The following is a 20,128-nucleotide window of genomic DNA, read 5'->3' on the forward strand; positions in this document are numbered from 1 at the left end:
AAATGTCACGCCGAAGTGTGCCGCACGCCCTGGCGTTTAAAAATGGCGGGCGGAGGCCGGTTTGTTTATCGCTGTCGTTCGCGGTTTTCTTCGTTATGGCGTAGTTTTCTTTTTTTTTTTGCTTGTGTGTGTGGGTGTGGTAAGTAAATTGTTTGTACTAAAACATCATATATTAATTAAAAGACAATGACACATCCACCAATCGTAGCAATTGCCATAGAGAAATCTCATATGAGTTCCTCGAAAGAAAAGCATCGCAGTTGATGAAAAATTCGTCCTGGTCCGGGGCTTGAACCCGGGACCACCGCCTTTCTGGGGCAGCCACTCTACCATCTGAGCTAACCAGGCGGCTAGCAGATGGCAGGGTGAAGTTGAATTTGTTAACAACTAAAAGCAAGAGTTTGACGTAACAGCCTTTTGTAGAAAATAACTCTTACGTTGGAACTCTTATGTCAAACTCTTGCGTTTGCTTACGTGGTCGTGGTCACATCTGTTTCGAGTTTCAAACGTATTACTTGCCCAGAACATGGCACGATCGTCCCGCAAATGGAGCAGGAAGAGAACTTTCAAAGCTATTCGGTTTTCTGAGCAAATGTATTCTAGCACGAAGACAGAACACCAATGAGTCGCTCAACCAACTCATCTGGTGCCGCTGCCCTAAGAAAAATTTGTCAGTGCTTACACATTGAAGACAGAAACTAACAACGCTGCCTACTATAATGACGGTAATTCTGTAGAAGAAGCTGTTCTGGAGGCCCTTGGTCTGTCCCAGGTCTCTTTTGTAATATTGCCCTTGACAGGATGGACAAAGAGAGTGTTGATAGGGCAGAATTCTATGACTCTGCCGAGAGCAAGGAAGGACGACGGATAAAAAGTAACACTAAGAAGGGTTTTGGAGACACCTGCAAGAAAGTCAGCAGTGAAATCTATTCTCCTGGGGTATTCTGAGCATCCACCAAGCAGTATTCGAAAATAAAACTTCATTTTTCTCAAATTGCATCTTTTACGAATTTTTTTTAAATTCAATGTACCTTTTCTCAGAAAGCATTCATCCCAATGAAACTTTGTACACATGTACTACAACCAGTCGTAAATATTCTGAACTAAAGGAATCTCCGATGATATGAAGGATAACACTGGAAAAATTTACGCTGCGAGAAACCCCCCTTGTGGCTTTGAGCAAATAGAGATATAATTTTTTGGAGTGCGATCTCCAAAGTGGATATGACACCTGTTTAATTCAGATATAATCTATGGGTATTTAGAATAACACTATGTAATATCACCACATTCCTCTGCGTGGTTGCAGAGAAAAGGTACATCAAATAACTAAGCACACCTGAAATTTCGGGTGTGAGTATCTCGTGTTGTAATTAAATTACGGGGTTTTACGTGCTAAAACCACTTTCTGATTATGAGGCACGCCGTAGTGGGGGACTCCGGAAATTTTGACCACCTGGGGTACTTTAACGTGCACCTAAATCTAAGTACACGGGTGTTTTCGCATTTCGCCCCCATCGAAATGCGGCCGCCGTGGCCGGGATTCGATCCCGCGACCTCGTGCTCAGCAGCCTAACACCGTAGCCACTGAGCAACCACGGCGGGTCTCTCGTGTTGTACCCCAGAGCACCTTTTGTAAGCACATGAAATTTGATGCGAATATCTGCAGCAGTTTCTAAAATATTACGTTAAAACTAACGCGTACCATTTACCCTACCATACTTCCTTAATATCTATTCACTTCTCATAAACTTCACGCTAATTTCACCGCAATCACATAAAGGAAAACTAAACATAAGTATGAACGCAGACAATTATACTGACGGTTCTTTTTATTTTATTTTTGGGTGTCTGACAGAGTTGGCATCATGTGTGATACCAAATACTTCTCACTTTGTGAAACTACATATCAAACTTTAACAATCTCAAACAAACAAACAAACAAACAAACAAACAAACAAACAAACAAACAAACAAACAAACAAACAAACAAACAAACAAACAAACAAACAAACAAACAAACCTATAAGTAAGATGCAAATAAAATTCGGATCGGACTCCTTCACTGTTCAGGGAAAGTTCAAACAGGCACTTTATATGTCACAACTTGTATAGCAAAGCAGAGCAAGTAGTCACAGCAAACTTCAGATAGGCTGTATTGCTAAAAATGCCCACACTGCGATCAATGCGCAAAGCTTTGCGATATGGTATGGGCTCGCGCACGCACACCACGGCTCACACCCATAACACACCCTACGACACATCAATGGGAGGCAGCGCTGTCCAGCTAAGACTCGACGGACAAGCTCAACCTGGTCAACCAAACGAGAAGGGCAGCTAAGGCCGCTGGACTCCTGGACTGAGGGGACCACCCACTGCATAGCGGCGGATGTACCTACGCTTGTGTGCTCTTTTCTATAAAGCTTGCTCTATCTCTCTCTCCAATAGGCGCACTGTACGTCGCAAGAAATAAACATAGCGCATCAAGCAATCACATTTTTTTCAAAACCAGAAGCGAAAGTAAAAAGTTGAAACAAGCATATATGCACTATTACTTCCCATTAAGGTTGAGTTGATGCCATTGCAGCGTGGGAGCATGCAAGCTGAAGTATGGTTCAGGCAGAACACTTATTGGTCTAGTAGTTTTGAGCTATTTATGAGAATTCTCTTAATGGGCGAGCTGCCGTATTTGGTGGGTTAATCGATGGCCATATGGCCAACAAATTCTTTACAGTGAGAGTGGTTTTCTGACCGGAGCACGCAATTTATCGTTTAGTTTCTTTTTTCTTCTTTTTTTTCACTCAGGAGCATACTCAGGAGCAGGGCAGTGCAAGAAAGGGCACTCAATGGACACCAGTACTTCGCTTAGATGCGTTGAAGTACTGGTGGATTATGTCTTCAATACTTTCACTCGTAATTACTGGGTGGAAAAGTATTAGCTGGATAAATGGAGACCAAGCTTCCCCTCCTAAATTTCGTCCTAAAACCACGCTGCCGATGATGTCGTTATGAGTTAGAATATGTCTCGATATCTTCGGGCGTCGGGCCCCCTATCTGCCGTAACTGTTCGTAATGCCACCAGCTTGACTCTCCATTTATTTTTCAATTATGTTTCGCCTCCCTTCTATTAATAAGCAGTTAATTCGCTAGAATATCTGATGCCACCGAGAGATCATTTCAGTTCGACTATTACGAAAATTACAAGGAATTCATATGGAATCCTTGTAGATTCTGTAAAAGCTATACGGAAAGCGTAAGGAATCACTGGAATGGCACACGGAACGTTTCAGTATAACGAATTCTCTTTAGCGAGTCTTTCAAGCTGTCACAATCGCGCACGTATACGTCAGTGTCGTCCTGCGTTATTCCAGCGCGAAATTCCGCGCAAGACAAAAAAAAAAAAAAAAAAACTGCCCACGAAAACGGCTCGCTTCTGCCTCGGCCCCATGCAGTCGGCTAACGAAAACATCGTCCGGAATTTCCTACTCTGAAATACGACCTTGCATTGTCGAGGCTCCATAAGGCTTCTTTCACTTCCGTTCCGCTAACCACACGCGGCAGATGCATGGCTGTTGACGCAGAGCGTCCGCGGGAGAACACACGTGCCTTTGTTTTGCCGCCCGTATATACTCCTTTCGCAAATTGTGGTCGAGACGCCATTCCAACGAAATGAGCTCAACAACTACCCGTCGGCGTCGGTAGACGGGTGACCGTATAATCATAGAAATGCCAGCATGGCGTCGAACGAAATGAACGTGAAGGCCTATAGCCCCTCAAAATTACTTCCGTCGCGTTGTCCGGTGCTTATTCTTTACCGAACGTTTCAGGGAACATTGAATGATCGAAAAATATGGCGTGGCAGAGGTCGACATTTTTTTTTTCCTGCAACAACTTTCGTGTCAGTGGACGCCGATGTTATAATACATTTCTATATTTTAATCACTATTGAACGGATGAACGAGAATATACTACAGTAAGCTTTAGAGGAGCAACGATACGACATTTTCGCGACATTTGACGGCATCGAAGCGCTTTAACTAATTTGCTATGATGCTTGTTCCTTCGAACCCGTTTCGGTATTCCCAGGACGCGGACGCCCCATGACGCCATCACAGTGACACACGGCTTTCCCGCGATCGCTGCTGCGGCCACAAACGCGAGCCCAGCCACTAGAAACGTACGCAGCGCTCTTGTTTACATTTTTTTTTATGAACAACGCCCTGATGCCTAGACGTCACCGCACGCCATTTTGCAGTTCTAGTAGCAGCTTTTTTTGTGTTGCTGGAGACAAGCGATCGATAGAATGCGGCTTCTCGCCGCGCTGGTCGCTCAACGAATATCTGACGGCCTCGGTGACGTCAGTAGATACCCCCTATATTGATGCACGACGTCAGCACATTTCGCTCTTCGGGACCTCAGAGGGTTCACTACGCTGCGGTCCGGAATTTTCGATACACACCCTATATCAACAAACTACAATATTTTTCGTCACCCAAGCTTCATAGTCAATAAGCGTTGTCATTTTAGGGGCGTGAAGAGTATCGTAGAGTTTTTGTAAATTTGAAAAAAAAAGGACGAAAAAAATTGCCGATGTGGAACCAGCACGCGCAGAATGCAAATTTTTCACAAGTTCCGCGGGCGCCAATTTCTGTAAACTGCATATGCTCGACATGTGTGGCTACATAAGTTGGGGGTCCAGTTCAAAATATTTGACTGCGAAACAATATTTCTTCTTATTAATTACTTCTGTTCACTATTAACATTAATTACTTCCTCCACCTTGCTGTTTTCTGCAGGACTATTACGTGAAAATATTTCTTGTGTGGCTGTGTATGATTACTACTCCCTTCGACATCTGGCATATCAAAGGAAAAAAATACAAGAAGAAGAGCTCAAGGTACGATGGAGGGCATAATAGGATGGGATGGTTTCATTCGTGATACAGCGCCCTATCGAACCCAAATATCTTGCAAATCTTGTTTCCGCTGTTAGGCAAGCGAACATCAAGGCCCCAAGGTAACGAGATGCGACTGAAAGGAAAACTACCACGTCGATCACATCTAATGAGCAACTGAAAAAGCCACAAACCTTGCTCTGGCCTCTGCCTGTCGTATGGGATAAAGGCACAGCAGTCATTTACGACGTGCTAACTAGCACGACGGAGTGAAACAGGAACAGCAGACCACGCGGCTAACCACGGTCACCATAAGCCGAGCACATATAGACAGTTAATTTACGGCATTCGCCTGTGTAGAAAACTATGGTGTTCGCAACTTCACATCCCGCTCTCATCTTCTCGATCATGGCTCATTTTATCAGTACTTCTACATCATGCCACTGGAGTGCTGCAAAGTTCTGCTTTCCTACAAAGCGTTTGTGTACAAGCGTTGACCGACGAGCATTGCAGGAAAGCAAAGCCTTGCAGTGCTCCAGCGGCATGATATGGGAATGCTGATAAGGTGAGCCAAAATGAAACTACGTGGTTTTAAGTGCCAAAACCGCGATTTGACTATGAGGCACGCGTAATGGGGGACTCCCGAATAATTTCGACCACCAGGGGTTCTTTAACGTGCACCTAAATCTAAGTACATGGGTGTTTTCGGATTTCCCCCCTCTCAATTGGATAAGGAGAGCCAAGGCCGAAAAGATGAGAGTGGGACGCGGACACCGTAAATTAGTAATGTATATGCAGTTTATCGCAGCCGCTCTTAGGTAATGCAGCTCGTATACCTAGAGCCACTCGCTCCGCTGTTAATAGTCGCCCATCCCCCCTTCCCACATGTGCGGTTGCAAACTGGACTAATGCTTGTTAACCTCCCTGCCTTCCTTCATTCTCCATATCTCAGCTGTTCGTGTTTCATTCCGTCGTAACGGTGCGTCTACCTATCCAAGGCGTTCTTTAAGGAAAGTAACAAATTGATCTGCGCTGAAAAGAAGACATTGTCATTCGCCGGTGACGCGCATATACCATTTAGTACAACACGCTGTGTGGCGAACGCCGGACGGAAGCAGGTGAATGCAACGGCGATCGATAAAAATACCTACTTTATTCCTGCCTCGAAATCAAGGGGCGTCGTGGAAGTGAGGAACGCAGGGTTGCACTGGCGTTGTACGCATGCGCGCAGTCGGCGCCACCGCCCACGTTCAGCGCAATGTCTCAGAACGTCAGCAGTGCGCACAGTTCGCGCGTATACATATACTGCTATAGCAACGACACGTCCGAAGGGGCGACCGACGCTTCCTTTGTTCTCCGCGAAGAACGCTTGCGTCGCTTCCTCGTGGAGTCGGGACGGCCGCCGGTTTGCCAGCGGAAGATCACAGTTCGTACAGCGTGGACCACTTGGTCGGTTAGCTCAAGCCGGCGCAAAGGCACCGTTGTCGAAGGCACAGAACACCACGACGACGAAACTGCACGGACGTGCGACGAAGGACGTACCGCAACCGGCACTCCACTGACGACCGACTTAAATGCTTATCAAGACACATGGAAGTACGTGGGACCAATTATGGCAGCACCCGGAAGTATTTGCGGTAATTATATGTATAAATTAAAAAAAAAACTCGGTCCCCCGCTATACTGAATGCGCTTTCTCTCGGTCACTCACTCGACGTGCTTCTTGACGGGTGCATACCGTGGCCTTCTGCTTCCCCTGTACGCGTGCAGGTAGAAGTTGCAGAAGAGCGTCAGCAGCAGCAGCGCCTGCACGAAGCCTATCCAGAGCATGACGCGCGGGTAGTTGCAGTCGTAGACCATGGGCACGATGGCGTACACGACGAAGAAGGCCAGCTGGGCGATCTGCATCTGCGTCAGGTAGCGCTTCCACCAGAGGTAGGGCTGCAGGGCGGGGCCGAACGACGAGAGGAAGTAGTACGAGTACATGAACACGTGCACCAGGCAGTTGATGCAGATGCAGATCATGATTTGGCCTTCGGCGCCGAATGTCAGGCCCACCCAGCCGTTCCAGACGACGATGCAGTGGTGGATGACGTGCAACTTCGACACCTGAAAGGCAGAAAAAATATGGCGCGGGTTACTTCCGAATTTAGAAAGAAGGAATTGTAGAGAGTCAGACCTTCGAGGTGCCATCAAATCTATGAAAAGGAACACGCGAGCGCGTGCCAAATAGTGCAATAGTGTCGTCGGACACGTGTTGCGAGGCGTCGCGGAGCGATGCAATAAGTAAATAGATAAATGAAAGGAGAAGCATGGCCTCCAAGACTGCGTGTTCTGGCAGATTTTCACCAGCCAGCGCGCGCCATCTCGGATGCCATGGGAGAAGGGCACCGTTCGTTCTACTTGCAGCCCCTGTTACAAGAGTTTTGGAAGTGTTGACTGTTGTAACAGTTTGCGCACAAGGTGGTGTCGTTGAGCGGTATAAGGGCGAGAAGAAATGATGTGGGCCGTCTGTCCTACCCACATCGTTCTTGTTGAGCGGTATACGGGCGAGAAAGAACGACGTGGATAGAACAGATGACCCACGCCGTTTCTTCCCGCCCTTATTCCGCTCACCGACACTACACGAGCGTTTTCTTTTATCTCAATATTTCTCGTGGGAAGCCCGCGAGTAACAACGGTCTCGGATGCATTTTGTCACGGACGCACCGCACCTGCCGCAGCTTCGGTAGCAATCTGAGAGAGCAAATGATAAATGAAAGGTAGGGAGGTTAACCAGGACTGAGCCCGGTTGGCTACCCTACACTGGGGAAAGGGAAACGGGGACGGAAAGATTAAAGAAAGAAGAGAAAGTCCACCGAGTAAACGGCGAGCATGGCGGGTAACATGATCACTTTACCTAGTTATACCAGTGTGCGCTGTGTGCGCACACCTACCTGTGTGCGCTCCGAGCGGCACCAGCACAAGGAAACACGCGAGAAGGCGTGCGTACAGGCAGTGACAGCCGCATGTCGTCGCGCAACGTGTAACTGACGAAGCTAGCTATTTGCCACACGCTCGCGCGTTCCCTTTCATGAAGGTGACGATGGTAGGCGCCGTTCTATATTACAAACGACGGTGACGGTAAGGACACGAAGAACGGGCAAAATTGGCACAGATGATAACGCGGACGAAGACACATTGGAGTAAGAGTTCAGACAAGGATGCGCAGTTTCTTAAAAGAGAGGAAGTACACATAAATTATATAAAGAAAAGAAGAAAGCGTGTATAGCGCACAATCACAAGTCGCAACAGCACGAAATAAGCCGAGTCCCTTCAAGCTTGTTGAGGAGGTTTGGAGGCGGCCGATATATGGGTGGCCGAGTAGAGTGTCGACAAGTATCACCGAGTGAAACGAAACCAAGGAGCGAGCACCCCGAGATATCTCTTCACGCAGCCGCGTACGTGCACGCATGCCTGGCCGTCTTATCGCGCAAAATAAGCAAACGCTTTATCGTGCGCCGCCCACAGTGGTACGCACCGTTATTTGTCATCGCGTGGCTATATGCCACGCGTAACCGATGCAACGCATCGTAACGTTGCGGCGCAGTGCTATGTGTAGAAACCTGTGTGTAGACGTATGCTATACACTCTTAGACAAAGGTACACCCTTTGGGGTGTATATCTGCCACACAACAATAATAATCATCTCCCTTGCTTGAAAACGCCGCGCCCGCTACTATACTGTCGGGAATGATATGTCGTGCTGATAAAGCGCATGACCCAAAGGGTGCAATTTTGTTTTAGAGTGTAGACGTGTTCGCTTTCTTGAGGGCGACTGTTCTTTCTCTCTCTCTCTCTCTCTTTCACTCCCCATTCCCCTTCCTACGTGTAGGGTAGCAAACTGGACTCAGTCTGTTAACCTCCCTGCCTTTCCTTCTTCCCTTCTCTCTCTCTCTCTCTTGAGGGTGACTGGCCTATCCGAACGCCTTTGACTTGCTCAGGCCCTCCGCGAGCTCACCGCGGCTTCCTTGCGCCTCCCCTCCCTCTCTTATCTTTCTATTCCCTCTTTCCCGTCTCCCAGAGTAGGGTAGCCAACCAGACACATTTCTGGTTAACATCCCTGCCTTCTGTCTTTATTTCTTCCTCCTCCTCACGGCAAACGGAACAGCAAAAAAGGAAAATTTCACGTAATACCTATTGTAACGTGTGCATAATGTGCACGGGTATAAGCGGCAGCGCTGTGTCAAGAGGTGTCTACTGGGTTTTCACGGAGGTGCGTGATCTACCAAGGGTAAGTAGGATCCGCACATCACGCAAGGTCAGTAACTATTACATGCACAAGAGTAAACAGGTGCCAGTCACGAACAAACTATATATAAGAGCTGAAGTTCTTGCGCCAATGAGTCATTTACGCTGCAACGACGGTCTTGTCGCTTGGCTGCAAGCTAAATGAGAGGAAAAAAAATGAAAGAAAAACGTAGATGCGGTGTGTGTTAAGTAGAGCCTTCGTCAGACTTAGCCCGAACACGCATCGAGCGCCGTTTTGCTTCTGCCGAGGATGCTGGCTGCCTTGGATGCCTTAAACGTGCCAACACACAAATCTACGTTGGAGCACTGGACCCAACCGGACCGACGGCACAGGCGAGTGCATAAGTGGAACCCGGAAATGAAATTCCGTATGGCTCACAAGCTCAGAAGAAGCCAAACAAACGTGGCGCACCGGATTCGCCTTGGTGTCACATTCATCAAGCGTTATAGTGAATCTATAGCCGAAACTGAACACTGTAAGGTGCCTGAAGCGCTTGATTACACATTTTGCGCTTGTGACGCGTAAGAACGACAGAAACTGTTCTCTTCCACAGCAAACGTCGATAAGAAAGCGCTATCAGACGAAGTTCTTTTGGGTCCCTGGCCTAATGTAAGCAGTGCAGCCTTGATTACAAGCACCACTATTCATTTCTACAAGGGGCTAGACGAACGGCTTTAGAGACGTCACAATGTTGTGTTTGTGTATACACACCTTCCAATATCATAATCCATCAGCCCTTTACGCAGCGTATAGAGTAGCAGGCCAGAGCAAGCTATAGCTCAGGCCGACTTCCCTGCCTTTCTGTAAATACATTTCTCTCCATCTTGAACGTTCTTAGTGCGTATTCTTGCGGAAGCATTAGCCCACATTTTCTTCCTTTTGTTTATTTTAAAAGTCAAACTGCTAGACAGCGCTCGGGCGTTGAGGCGACAGTATTGTACGCGTGCTCCGCAACATTACGTCACGCTCAGCATTTGATATCTAACCTTAGGTGACGCATGCTACGCACCTGCGAGTTCTTCTTTCGCAGCACGAAGAACACCGTGTCGAGGAACTCGGCCATGCGGACGTGCAGGTACCACCAGCAGGCGTTCAGCACCGTCATGGACTGCTCGGTGGGCCGGTAGTCGATGCCCGTGCACAGCCAGCTGTAGTTGCCGCGCAGGTAGGTGTTCTTGAAGAAGAACACCATGAAGGCGAAGTTGAGCGCGACCATGGTGATGTTGTAGAGCCGCATGACTCCCACCAGGGCGAACGGCTTGCGATCCTTCATCCATTCGGGTCCGCGGTACTTGACGAAGTACACGTACAGCATGAGGATCAGGTGGATCGGCACGGGGTTGCCGGAGTAGAACCAGCCCACGGTGCGCGGGTCCCGCACCTGCTCGAGGGCTCGGACGAGGCCGAACAGGGGCGTGTGCTCGACGCCCATGTAACCCATGGCTGGACGCTGTTTGGTCACCGGTGCTGCTTTGTCACGCCGCGGGTTTTGCTTTGGTGGCGCGTGTATCCGGGGAGAAGCTGGGACAACCGGTCTATTCTTGCGGCGGCGACCGCAGCCACGGCTTCAGTGGCGGACGCGCTGTCGCCGCGCAGCGGTGTACGCCTGCTGCGCCGCGGTGTTGAGCGACGGGCAGCGCTTGCGCGACTGCGACCGATGCACGTGCGCGTTCTTAAGAAGCCGCCGAACGCCGCCTCTCGGGTTGCAGCCACCCACACTCTTTGCCTTGCCGGAAGAGCTGGCAGAGCGGTCGCTTGAGCGCTGTCGCAAGGTCGCTCCAGCCGACGGTGTCGAACGCGCGCGGCGGACGAGACGATTGGCGCGCGGCTGGCTGGTGGTCTGGTCTTTATTCTTCGGCACACAGGGGGAGACGCGGTGCCTTCTACGTGTGGTGCTCCACCCTTGAAATAAAAAGAAGAAAGAAAAAGAAACGCAAAAGAAATTGCACTTATCTTCTTTTTCGCCCTTCGAAGGATCGAGCAACAGTTCACCCGAGTCTGTCGCCGTATAAAAGCGGTATTTCACAAAGTCAGGAAAGGTAAGGGGTGCCACCCGCGTACGTAAGGTGCGTCGATCGTGCGGCCATAAATAGTGCTGCCACTTATTTTCTGCCTTGGTCGCACGCGTCTTCTTGCGCCGGCGTCCGCGAGTCGTACAGTTACGTCCTCGAGTGCCTTCCGCTCGTTGCAGGCCGTCGCGCTGTTCGATGCCGGCAGTGCGAGAAGGAATAAAGCATTCGGCTCACTTGTCGCACGTTGGCGGGGACGACGCCTTGTTACGCATTCCCGCTTTGTGCCGGGAGTCGCGTCCCGCTCGCGACGGGGATAAATACGCCGCTGTTTTCTCGGTGGCTCCTTCACGCGTGCGTTCACCCGAAAATGGGAGCGAGCGAAGGTCTGTTTACAACACTTGCGCGTAGTACATCCTGCACGCACGCGTATGGTTTAACGAAACGCGCCGATGCGTGGGGATCAGCCGCGGGCATTGCAGCGAGCGGTGGTTACGCTGTGCACCACGTGCGCTTGACCTCGGTTATACAATGTCAAGGTGACGGGGGGATTACGAAGCGCTTCGCGAGACTCGTCGCAGTGCTGCAGTGGGGACGCGTTCTGCGATGATCACGTTCGGCTACAGTGTCGCCGTCAGGCGCGCGCTGATTGGCTGGTTGAACTAAATCGGATGAGTTGATTGGCTGGTTGAGCACTAGGCCCATGCGAAGGCGATACTATCGCCGAACGAAGTGATCGTCGCAGAACACGCGCGTCTGGATGCGGCAAAATCGGAAGGTCGTTACCACCAAGGCCGGCAATAAATAACGCGCGCTTCATTCGGGTAGATTGTAGTCTTTGCTTGCGCCTTAGAGCGGCACTGCAAAGAACAATGCTGTTTGCAAATTTTTTTTGGCAAAAGAATTTAGAGAGATTCAAGGCGAGATTTTCCTTTGTGAATTTCGCTCCCGAATCACAATGCCGATGAAGTTGGTACGACGCCGCGGATTTCACTGCGGGTGTGCGCGCGCGCGCACGCGTGTCTATTCGCGTATTTCGGCTGTTTTGTCTTAAATGGAAGAGTTTCACTGAAACTTCCGAATTGCGCCTTGGATCACTTCAGCATGTATTACAAACGGTCTTTTCTTTCTTTCTTTGTCGATTAATAGCCAACCGCTTCGAGATGACGCTGTCAAAACCTATGAATTTAAAATTTAAAGTAGGTCAAATTTAAAGTGGATGGAAGCATTCACCGGTCACATAAGCAAGTGACAGAGCATCGGTGGGGAAAAGGCAGGGAAAAGATTGATAGGAGCGGATCCGTTACAGAGATATGTAATGGTACAAGTTAGGTATAGGGAAGCCTTAAGAAGAGAGAGAAGGTTCAGGGAAGGGCAGGCAAAAAGCTAAAACGATAAGCATTTCAACTGCATACCTGATTAGCTCAAGCTGCCCAAGTGACTTCATTAGTCATCGTTCCGTTTCGAAGGGAATGTCAATAAATCATCACCACGTTACGAGGAGCTGGCGCGTAGGTTTCAACGTAGCATCGCCGCCCATATTTGAATTTCTGAGTCCTTGCTTTTTTTGTAAGGCTCATTCACAATAAGACTGATCTAGTATGTAGACTTCCGGGAAGTAGGATACATACTGTATTATGCCTGAAGCCAGAACACACTCGCGGAAACTACGGGAAGCCGATAAAAAAAAATTTGGAAGGCGCTCAAGCTTCGCCTTTAAGAGTGGAACGCGATAGCGTTTAAAGACCCCTTACTGCTTTTCATGCTTCCCGGCAACTGCAGCCTACGTAACCGTAACGTTGACCGGGAAAAGCTGGCTTGCGAACGCTATGCACGGAGGCGAGCTTTCTGGTAGAAACGCGGCCTCTTGCGTGGGTCGGTCTCCTGTTATTGTTTCGCACTTTGAATATTTTAGTCACAGAAGACCTAACACAAAGAACATGCGCTATTGGTGTTTTTCTCCATTACATTTGTTTTTGGGCTGCCCTTGTCAAAATCCCGAGGAATAACTTTGTAAAGAATGAAAGACAAGGTCTGAGCAATTATTGCGGTATAGAAGTGGTTGGGTATGCGTTGTTCGGTCTTTGGTTCGAAATTCTTTTTTGCCGACGCGACGTCCAACGCCGGCGCGGGACGCCAACACCGCATTTTCTGCGACACGGGTTTCTTAACGTTGTCGCGTTAAAGTGCGCCGCGTGTTAGTGCAAGTGACTACGGTAATGCATGAATGCGGCCGCGGCGGCCGCATTGCGATGGCTGCGGGACGCAAAAACGCTCGTATACTTACAGTTAGGTGTACGTTAAAGAACCCCAGGTGGCCAAAATAATCCGGAGTCGCTAACTGTGGCTTGGTTCATAATCAAATTGTGGTTGTGTCACGCGATACCATGAGCTAATGACCAGCGAAGCTGTGTATGTGGGCTTCTTTATGGTGAACTGCACCTCCGTCGCAGGTCGGCCCAGCATTGCACTATCTTCGGGATCGGCCCAGTATGGAAAGATGTTGGTACCGCGCGGCCGCGATCCGCCAGATCTAGACATAGACAGCTTCGCTGTAATATGGCGCTCGGAGTACCACTTGGCTCCCGCCTACGGGTAAGGCACGGCGGTAAGAAGAGAGCCACCCGTAACACATAGTGAAACACAGTGCCACAAATACCCACCTCCCAAAGCATGTTAAACGCATTCTTGTATAGCAACCTGGTTTGGTTCTTCATAATTTTGTTCCTCTTTAATGTTCCTTTAAAGATTTGCGTAGTGAAAGTGGGTATGCATCGGTCAACTTCTTTTGGGGGTGTGGCGTGTGTCAGTCATCTCGAATGATCGTATGCGATAGGCTGTATATACGGACCGATAAACAAATTTTGATGACCCGGGCATTTGGCTGTCGTATTTGATCCGCTCCCCGAGCCCCGACCAAAAGATGAGCGTCGCAGTAAACGAACCAGAAAGAAAAAGAACCAGAAAGCTCGCCTTTGTGCACAGCGTTCGCCGCCAGCGTTTCCAGGAAACCATTACGGTCCCATAAACTGCATTTGGTGGAAGCGTTAGAGCGTCCTTCATTTTAGTGCTTACGAGCACGCCAAGGATTTCTACGAACGCAGTGCCCGGCGCGACGTTTTGAAGTGCATTTGGCGCGCGACTGTTACGTCCGCATGACGTCGCCACAACTCAAAGCGCGCCGCCAGGATCGCTTCGTGCGCGTCGCATGCACTTAATTGGCCGGTCCTTGAGATGGCGCCCTCGAGAAAATACGCTCGAGTCAGGCCCAAGGTTTCTATACTTGGCAAGAAGATAAAAACAGCCTTATATAACGCTCGTCAGCTCCGCATTAGCATATGCCGGGCGAGGAAATGAGATGCAGGCCGAGCCTAGCGGAACGTGCCATGCCACGCTTGGTTTTCAACCCCAGCGCAACGCGGCATGCGATGGGTACACCTCGCCAGTCAGCGAGCGAGCGAACGCTGCAGGTGAGACGAAGAGTGTTGCGCCTGCTTTATTTTTTTCTTTCTTCCTTTTCCGCAAACTGCTGACGAGAGAGTGAAAGCGACCGCTACGCTGGCAGCGCGTAAATGATCGCCAGGGCCCCCCGCACTACATATTCGCGATGGCGGGCGAGGCCAGCTAGACAGATACGAAACAAGTTCAAGGGTATACGTGTAGTGGGAACCCGCTGCCGTAGGCGCGACGCCTGCTGACATCCGCGACAAGAGTTGCATTGCGGGGAAGCGCATCTGATGGATGGGGCCCCGGCAACAGCGCGTGGGGATTGCGCACGACTGCTATGACGACGCGTATATAGGAACCGTAACGATCATTCGAACACAAACAGTCGGGAGTCTGCGTCTGACGCGACTCAGTATACGTGCAGGAATCGCGCAGACGACAGCCGCGCGAGCAGATCGCGAAGCAGACGACGAAAACGATGTCTCCGTAGACAAATGTCGGCTTGGTTGAGAGGAAAGTGCGAAGCCCTGCTGTCGAGCGCGCAAGTTTTGACTTTCGGTGAACAGGCTTGTTTGAACTTTCCTTCTCAGACGCTCTTCTATGCATAAGCGGTGTCCACGAAACCTCAAATGCACAAATAAAGAAAGGAAAGAAAGAAAAGAAAGAAAAGAAAGGAAGGTTCGCGGAACTGTGACGGCACTGCAAACACACATTCGCGCAGAGGTCTTCAAGGTCTGCGGAGAAAGCGAAGTGTACTTTCGCGGAGGGCACGTGGGTGATGTTTGTTTCGAGTTTTTCGGTAGGTATATATTCAGTCAGCATACGTATATGGGCATAATAATTGCGTTGCGTTCGTCTTCATCAAACAACATCCACAAACCTGTTGATTTCACGGGAATGCTAAAGACAAAAATAGGGTAATAGCTAGGTTCGTATAGTTTGCACTTGTGCAGTGCCGGGAAGGTCAAGTTACCATGAGTAGAATCTTGGCTAACCAAAGTGGTTACCAAGAAATTAAAGGTGGGTGCCAGCCCTTAAGTTACCGCGCCAGCATACCTCTGATGTCGAATAATCTAACGTTTTATGGCCTTGAAGAGACTAATAAGACCGAAACACATACCGAAGCTGAATATATAATCATTCGTGATTGCCAGGATTGCCTAGACATAACAATCGACCCTAAAGAAATCGAATGCGCACATAGTCTCGGACGCCATTTCGATAACCGTCGCAGCCCAATAACACATAGATTCACGTTCTACAAAACTAAAAACACTATTCTTTCAGATGCCTGGAAACTAAAGAACACACATTACAGCATCGGCGAAGACTTCTCTCGTCCTGTCCAAACCGCGCGCAGTCGTCTTGTAGCATTCGCCAAATCCAAAGGTGTTAAATTCTCACTTCACTACAAGACACTACAGAACGGCACAAAACACTTCGTGAACGATAACTCATCGCAGACGGTTGGGGAAATATCACAGCGGTCGTCTTTCCCGAAATTAGATAAATACCCGTCCCGGTACCTCAGAAAGCAACCCTCTTTCGTTCTCTGTAACCTTCACTAATATTCGCAGTTTCATGGCGAAACGAGAACTTCAGTCTAGCGTAGTCACGTCATGTAATAGCAATATGCTGATACTAACCGAAAACCTGGCTTACCAACGATATCGCTAATGCTGAAGTTGTTGCCGACTTGCCAAAATTTTCAGTTTATCGAAACGATTGCGCATGTTCTCGAGGGGGGCGGCGTATTGATTGCTGCTGGTCCGGAATTATTATGCTCAACCATCAGCATAACATTCTACTTCGAGATACTGTGGCTTCCGTGCCACACTTCACCACGCTCCGTTCTAATTGGCGTGTGCTATAAGCCCCCGCATGTTATATCTCAAGATTTTCCCATGAGCTTAACAACATGCTAAATCAACTTACGACAGCATTCGCGAACGCACATATTCTTCTCTTCGCTGATTTTAACTACCCAGAAGAAAATTGGCATTACCGATCTCATTCACAACTAGCGAGCGCAGAATCAAGGTATTTTCTCGATGTTTGTTTGAACTTTACCCGTAATCAACTATAGCAACCAGCCCACTAAACATCATAGGCAACTCCAGCAACATTTTATACTTATACTGAGCATCCATCCTAACAATTTATCATCCATTACGTACTTAGAGCCCATTAGCGACCATAAATTTATTCAAGCAGATTTTTCTTTCCGCGCCGAGGACCATGAAACACGAAAGAAAACAGTCATTCTGCATGACAAAGGTAATTATATATACGACGCCATTAATAGCGAACTGAGCAACTTCTTCCCACTCTTCGAAGCCAATTTTAACCAAAGATCAGTTAACGACAATTGGTTTATATTTAAGAATAAACTACAGGACCTAACACAAAGATTTTTTCCCAAAATAACGTTTCGTGAAAATCGTTCTATACCTTGGTTTTCTAAGAGACACACACACAAAAAGCTCAAAAATAAAAATAAGCGGTTTTATCGCGCTACCAAGCTAAAAAAGGAACCTTGAGGCGGGAGGAAAATACTACTCAGCCGAAAAAGAATACTTGCCGAGTCATCAACCCTGCACCAACGCCCTCAATAGCTTTCGCTCATGCATTGGGTGAATCAATCTCCATCGTATATAGACTGCGCTAACATCTTCAATACCGCATTTTCAACAACTTTCCCACAAGATCGCAACCCGCCTTCGTGGATGCAACCTACTAATACCATGTCACCGATGGATGCGATAACCTTTTCTTCAAACGGCATCTCGTCCTTAATTTAGAAAGTGAAACTTTCCTTGTCAGCCGCCATAGACGAAATCAGCCCAAAACGACTAAAAATACGAAGTGTAATACTGCACTGTATTTAAAATTGTTGTTTTCACAGTCACTTTCTATGGTCTCATTCCAAAAGACTGGCAAATTGGGAAGGCCGTTCCGCCCTACAACTCGGTTGATAAAAAATTATCGACTAAACTACCACCCCGTATCTCTAACTGACGTCCCTTGTAATAGCATGGAGCATGTCACATACTATCACATTATGGACTTTTTAGTCGCTAACAATATCTTCCATCCACCCCAGAACGGGTTCCGCATATAGGGGCATTCATGCGAAACACAACTAGCCACGTTCCTCAATGATTTACATGCTGACCTGGACGCTAACCTTCAGGTTGACGATATGTTTCTGGATTACGCTGATGCAGTTGATAATGTTTCACAGTATCTGTTAATGCAAAAACTCTCACGGTTAAACCTACGCACTAAAGTGGATCAAAGCATTCTTAACAAGTCACTCTCAATCAGTGATCATAAATAACCAGTCCTCCAATCCTCTTCCCGTAACATCAGGCGTCCCACAAGGCTCGGTTCTCGCCCCTCTTTTGTTTTTTATATGTATCAACGAAGTCCCGCTGCATGTACCTCGCCAAATTAGAATGTTTGCTGACGACTGCGTTATTTACGGCCGAGTAACTAACACTACTGATCAAGAAGCCCTCCAACAGGATGTTAACCACATCCAACAATGGTGCGAAAAGTTGACACATGATCCTTAACCCTAGCAAATGTAAGCTCCTTTCCGTAAGCCGTCGACACAAGATTCATGCCTTTCAATACAAAATCACTCACAGTTCCCTAGAATCCGTATCGTTTCTCAAGTACTTAAGCATTGTATTATGCAATGATCTAACATGGAATGCACACGTCGCTAACGTGATATCATGAGCTAACAAAAAAAAAAAAAACACTTAGATCTCTTAAACGCCATCTTCGCCTCGCCCTACATCACGTGAACTTGCTTTCTTACAAGTCAGTTGTTTGACTTAAACACGAATGTGCTTCCGCTGTATGAAACCCGCATCATGTTAACCTCATAAACGATCTAGAAGCAGTCCAAGATCGCACTACAAGGTTCATCCATTCTTACTCGTATGACGTCAATGTTTCAGCTCTCAAAAATAAATCTGCATTATCGCCTCTCTCGGTTCGCCGTGGAATAGCCGTTCTGTTACTGTACCACAAGTTGTATTACTCATCACTCAATCGTGCACCTTACATCCTGCCAGCATCGTACATTTCTCACCGCACCAACCACACCCTTCGAGATTTTCGTCCACGTGCCTGAACTGTTACTTTTTCAGCTTCCTTCTTTCCACCTTCAGCTAAAGATTGGAGCGGCCTTCCCCGACATATAGTTGACATCACCTGTGCATCATCATTCGTTGAAAATTTAAATAACTTTTTTTGTATATAAACACATGTGGCATTGTTATTCAGTTTTTCCCTTTTCTTGCTGATTCCACCCCTTATGTAATATCCCCTCGTGAAGTCCTTAAGGCAATAAATGAAATGAAATAAAAATGTGATAATAGATTTTTGACAGCCTCGAGCCCGATGCTAGATAGTTATTTATGAATATAGAATGGTTAGATTGCGCAATAAAATAAGCAGAGGCTCAAACTTTCTAACTGCTGGAAGACATTCCTGCACAAAAGTTGCCCGAAATAGTCGAAAATATCGTGAAATTAATTACTTCAGACGCGCGGTGACTTGGGAGCAAAATTTTTAAAAGAATGAGAGATCTACGTCTTTCCTGTACTTTCTTTCTTTTCTTTTTTTAAAGCCAGCAACCAACCTTATTCAATCAACAATCAACCTTAAAGGAGCAACTACTGCTTCGAAATAATACTCATCCAGTCTATCTAATTTGTTCATAATTGGTACCACCGTACACAAATTTTGCGAGCTTTGTTTACGTGTTGCGTGGGGCTCTTGCAGTCTCCTGCAAGCAGAAAAAAACAACAACTAAGCTAATCAGCATCAGTTTGGCTCAAACGAGAAAGCGTGGAAGCGTCGACGTCGTGGCGGATTTCGGAGAACTTCCCTGCTCAACTTTGGGAATGTAGGCAGTTTCCCAGAAGAGCACCCGAGACTCCAAGAAGGACGTGGCGACAAGTGCTGAATTTGCGATAGTAATGGCAGAGGCAAATCGAATCAGTGAGGAATTAAAAGGAACGAAACATCACAAAGGGACGTACCTGACGTATTTTGCGAGTAATGTTAATGGTGCGCCCCGGCTGCTGGGCTCGCGCGACGTGAGTGTTCAGGGAGAGATTCGCGCTGTACGAGTTCTTCCCCGAGACCCAATGCGCCTCTTTTCTGCTTTGCATGCCGGGTACGTGCAGACTAGCGCCGCCTACATACACACACAGTCACGTGCAAAGCAGTTCTTTGTGGGATGTGCATGGCTTTTGAAGACAAGGTCAAGGGAAGAGTGAAAGCGGGAGCGAGTGAATGCACACCGAATGCAGTCCGCTGCCCTTCTTGTGCCGTACGTGGAAGAACCGTTGACTCCGTGTTTTAGGAATCTGGATTCGCTTCGGCTCCCGTTTAATAATAGCCACCTCAACTGCGCGCCTTCTGACAAGATGCCGAGATAAAGAAACGGTGGGGCGCTATGCTTGG

The 20,128-nt window shown here is 47.9% G+C and overlaps 1 protein-coding gene, 1 long non-coding RNA gene and 1 other non-coding gene across 4 annotated transcripts in view; 1 reads left to right on the top strand and 2 right to left on the bottom strand.

Annotated features, from left to right (window-relative positions):
• Positions 1-273: 273 nt before the first annotated feature.
• TRNAS-AGA (transfer RNA serine (anticodon AGA)) lies at positions 274-348 on the bottom strand. Its single transcript has one exon. It is a non-coding gene; the product is annotated as a tRNA-Ser (tRNA).
• A 5,679-nt stretch (positions 349-6,027) lies between these two features.
• Positions 6,028-20,128, bottom strand: part of LOC135901297 (very long chain fatty acid elongase 4-like) — a 35,889-nt gene continuing 21,788 nt past the window's right edge. For both annotated transcript variants that reach the window (XM_065431034.2, XM_065431033.1), the window contains exons 2-3: positions 10,195-11,087; positions 6,028-7,003 (exon numbers count right to left, since the gene is read on the bottom strand). In XM_065431034.2, coding sequence (XP_065287106.1) covers positions 6,602-7,003; positions 10,195-10,626 — 834 coding nt within the window. In that variant the 5' untranslated portion in view covers positions 10,627-11,087 and the 3' untranslated portion in view covers positions 6,028-6,601. The remainder of the gene's footprint in view (positions 7,004-10,194; positions 11,088-20,128) is intronic.
• The window catches only part of LOC139057481 (uncharacterized), a 109,671-nt gene continuing 103,734 nt past the window's right edge, over positions 14,192-20,128 (top strand). Inside the window, exon 1 of the long non-coding RNA XR_011512842.1 lies at positions 14,192-14,664. This is a non-coding gene — a long non-coding RNA (uncharacterized lncRNA). The remainder of the gene's footprint in view (positions 14,665-20,128) is intronic.

The sequence above is a fragment of the Dermacentor albipictus genome, chromosome 3 (assembly GCF_038994185.2).
Source record: "Dermacentor albipictus isolate Rhodes 1998 colony chromosome 3, USDA_Dalb.pri_finalv2, whole genome shotgun sequence".
Classification (NCBI taxonomy): domain Eukaryota; kingdom Metazoa; phylum Arthropoda; class Arachnida; order Ixodida; family Ixodidae; genus Dermacentor; species Dermacentor albipictus.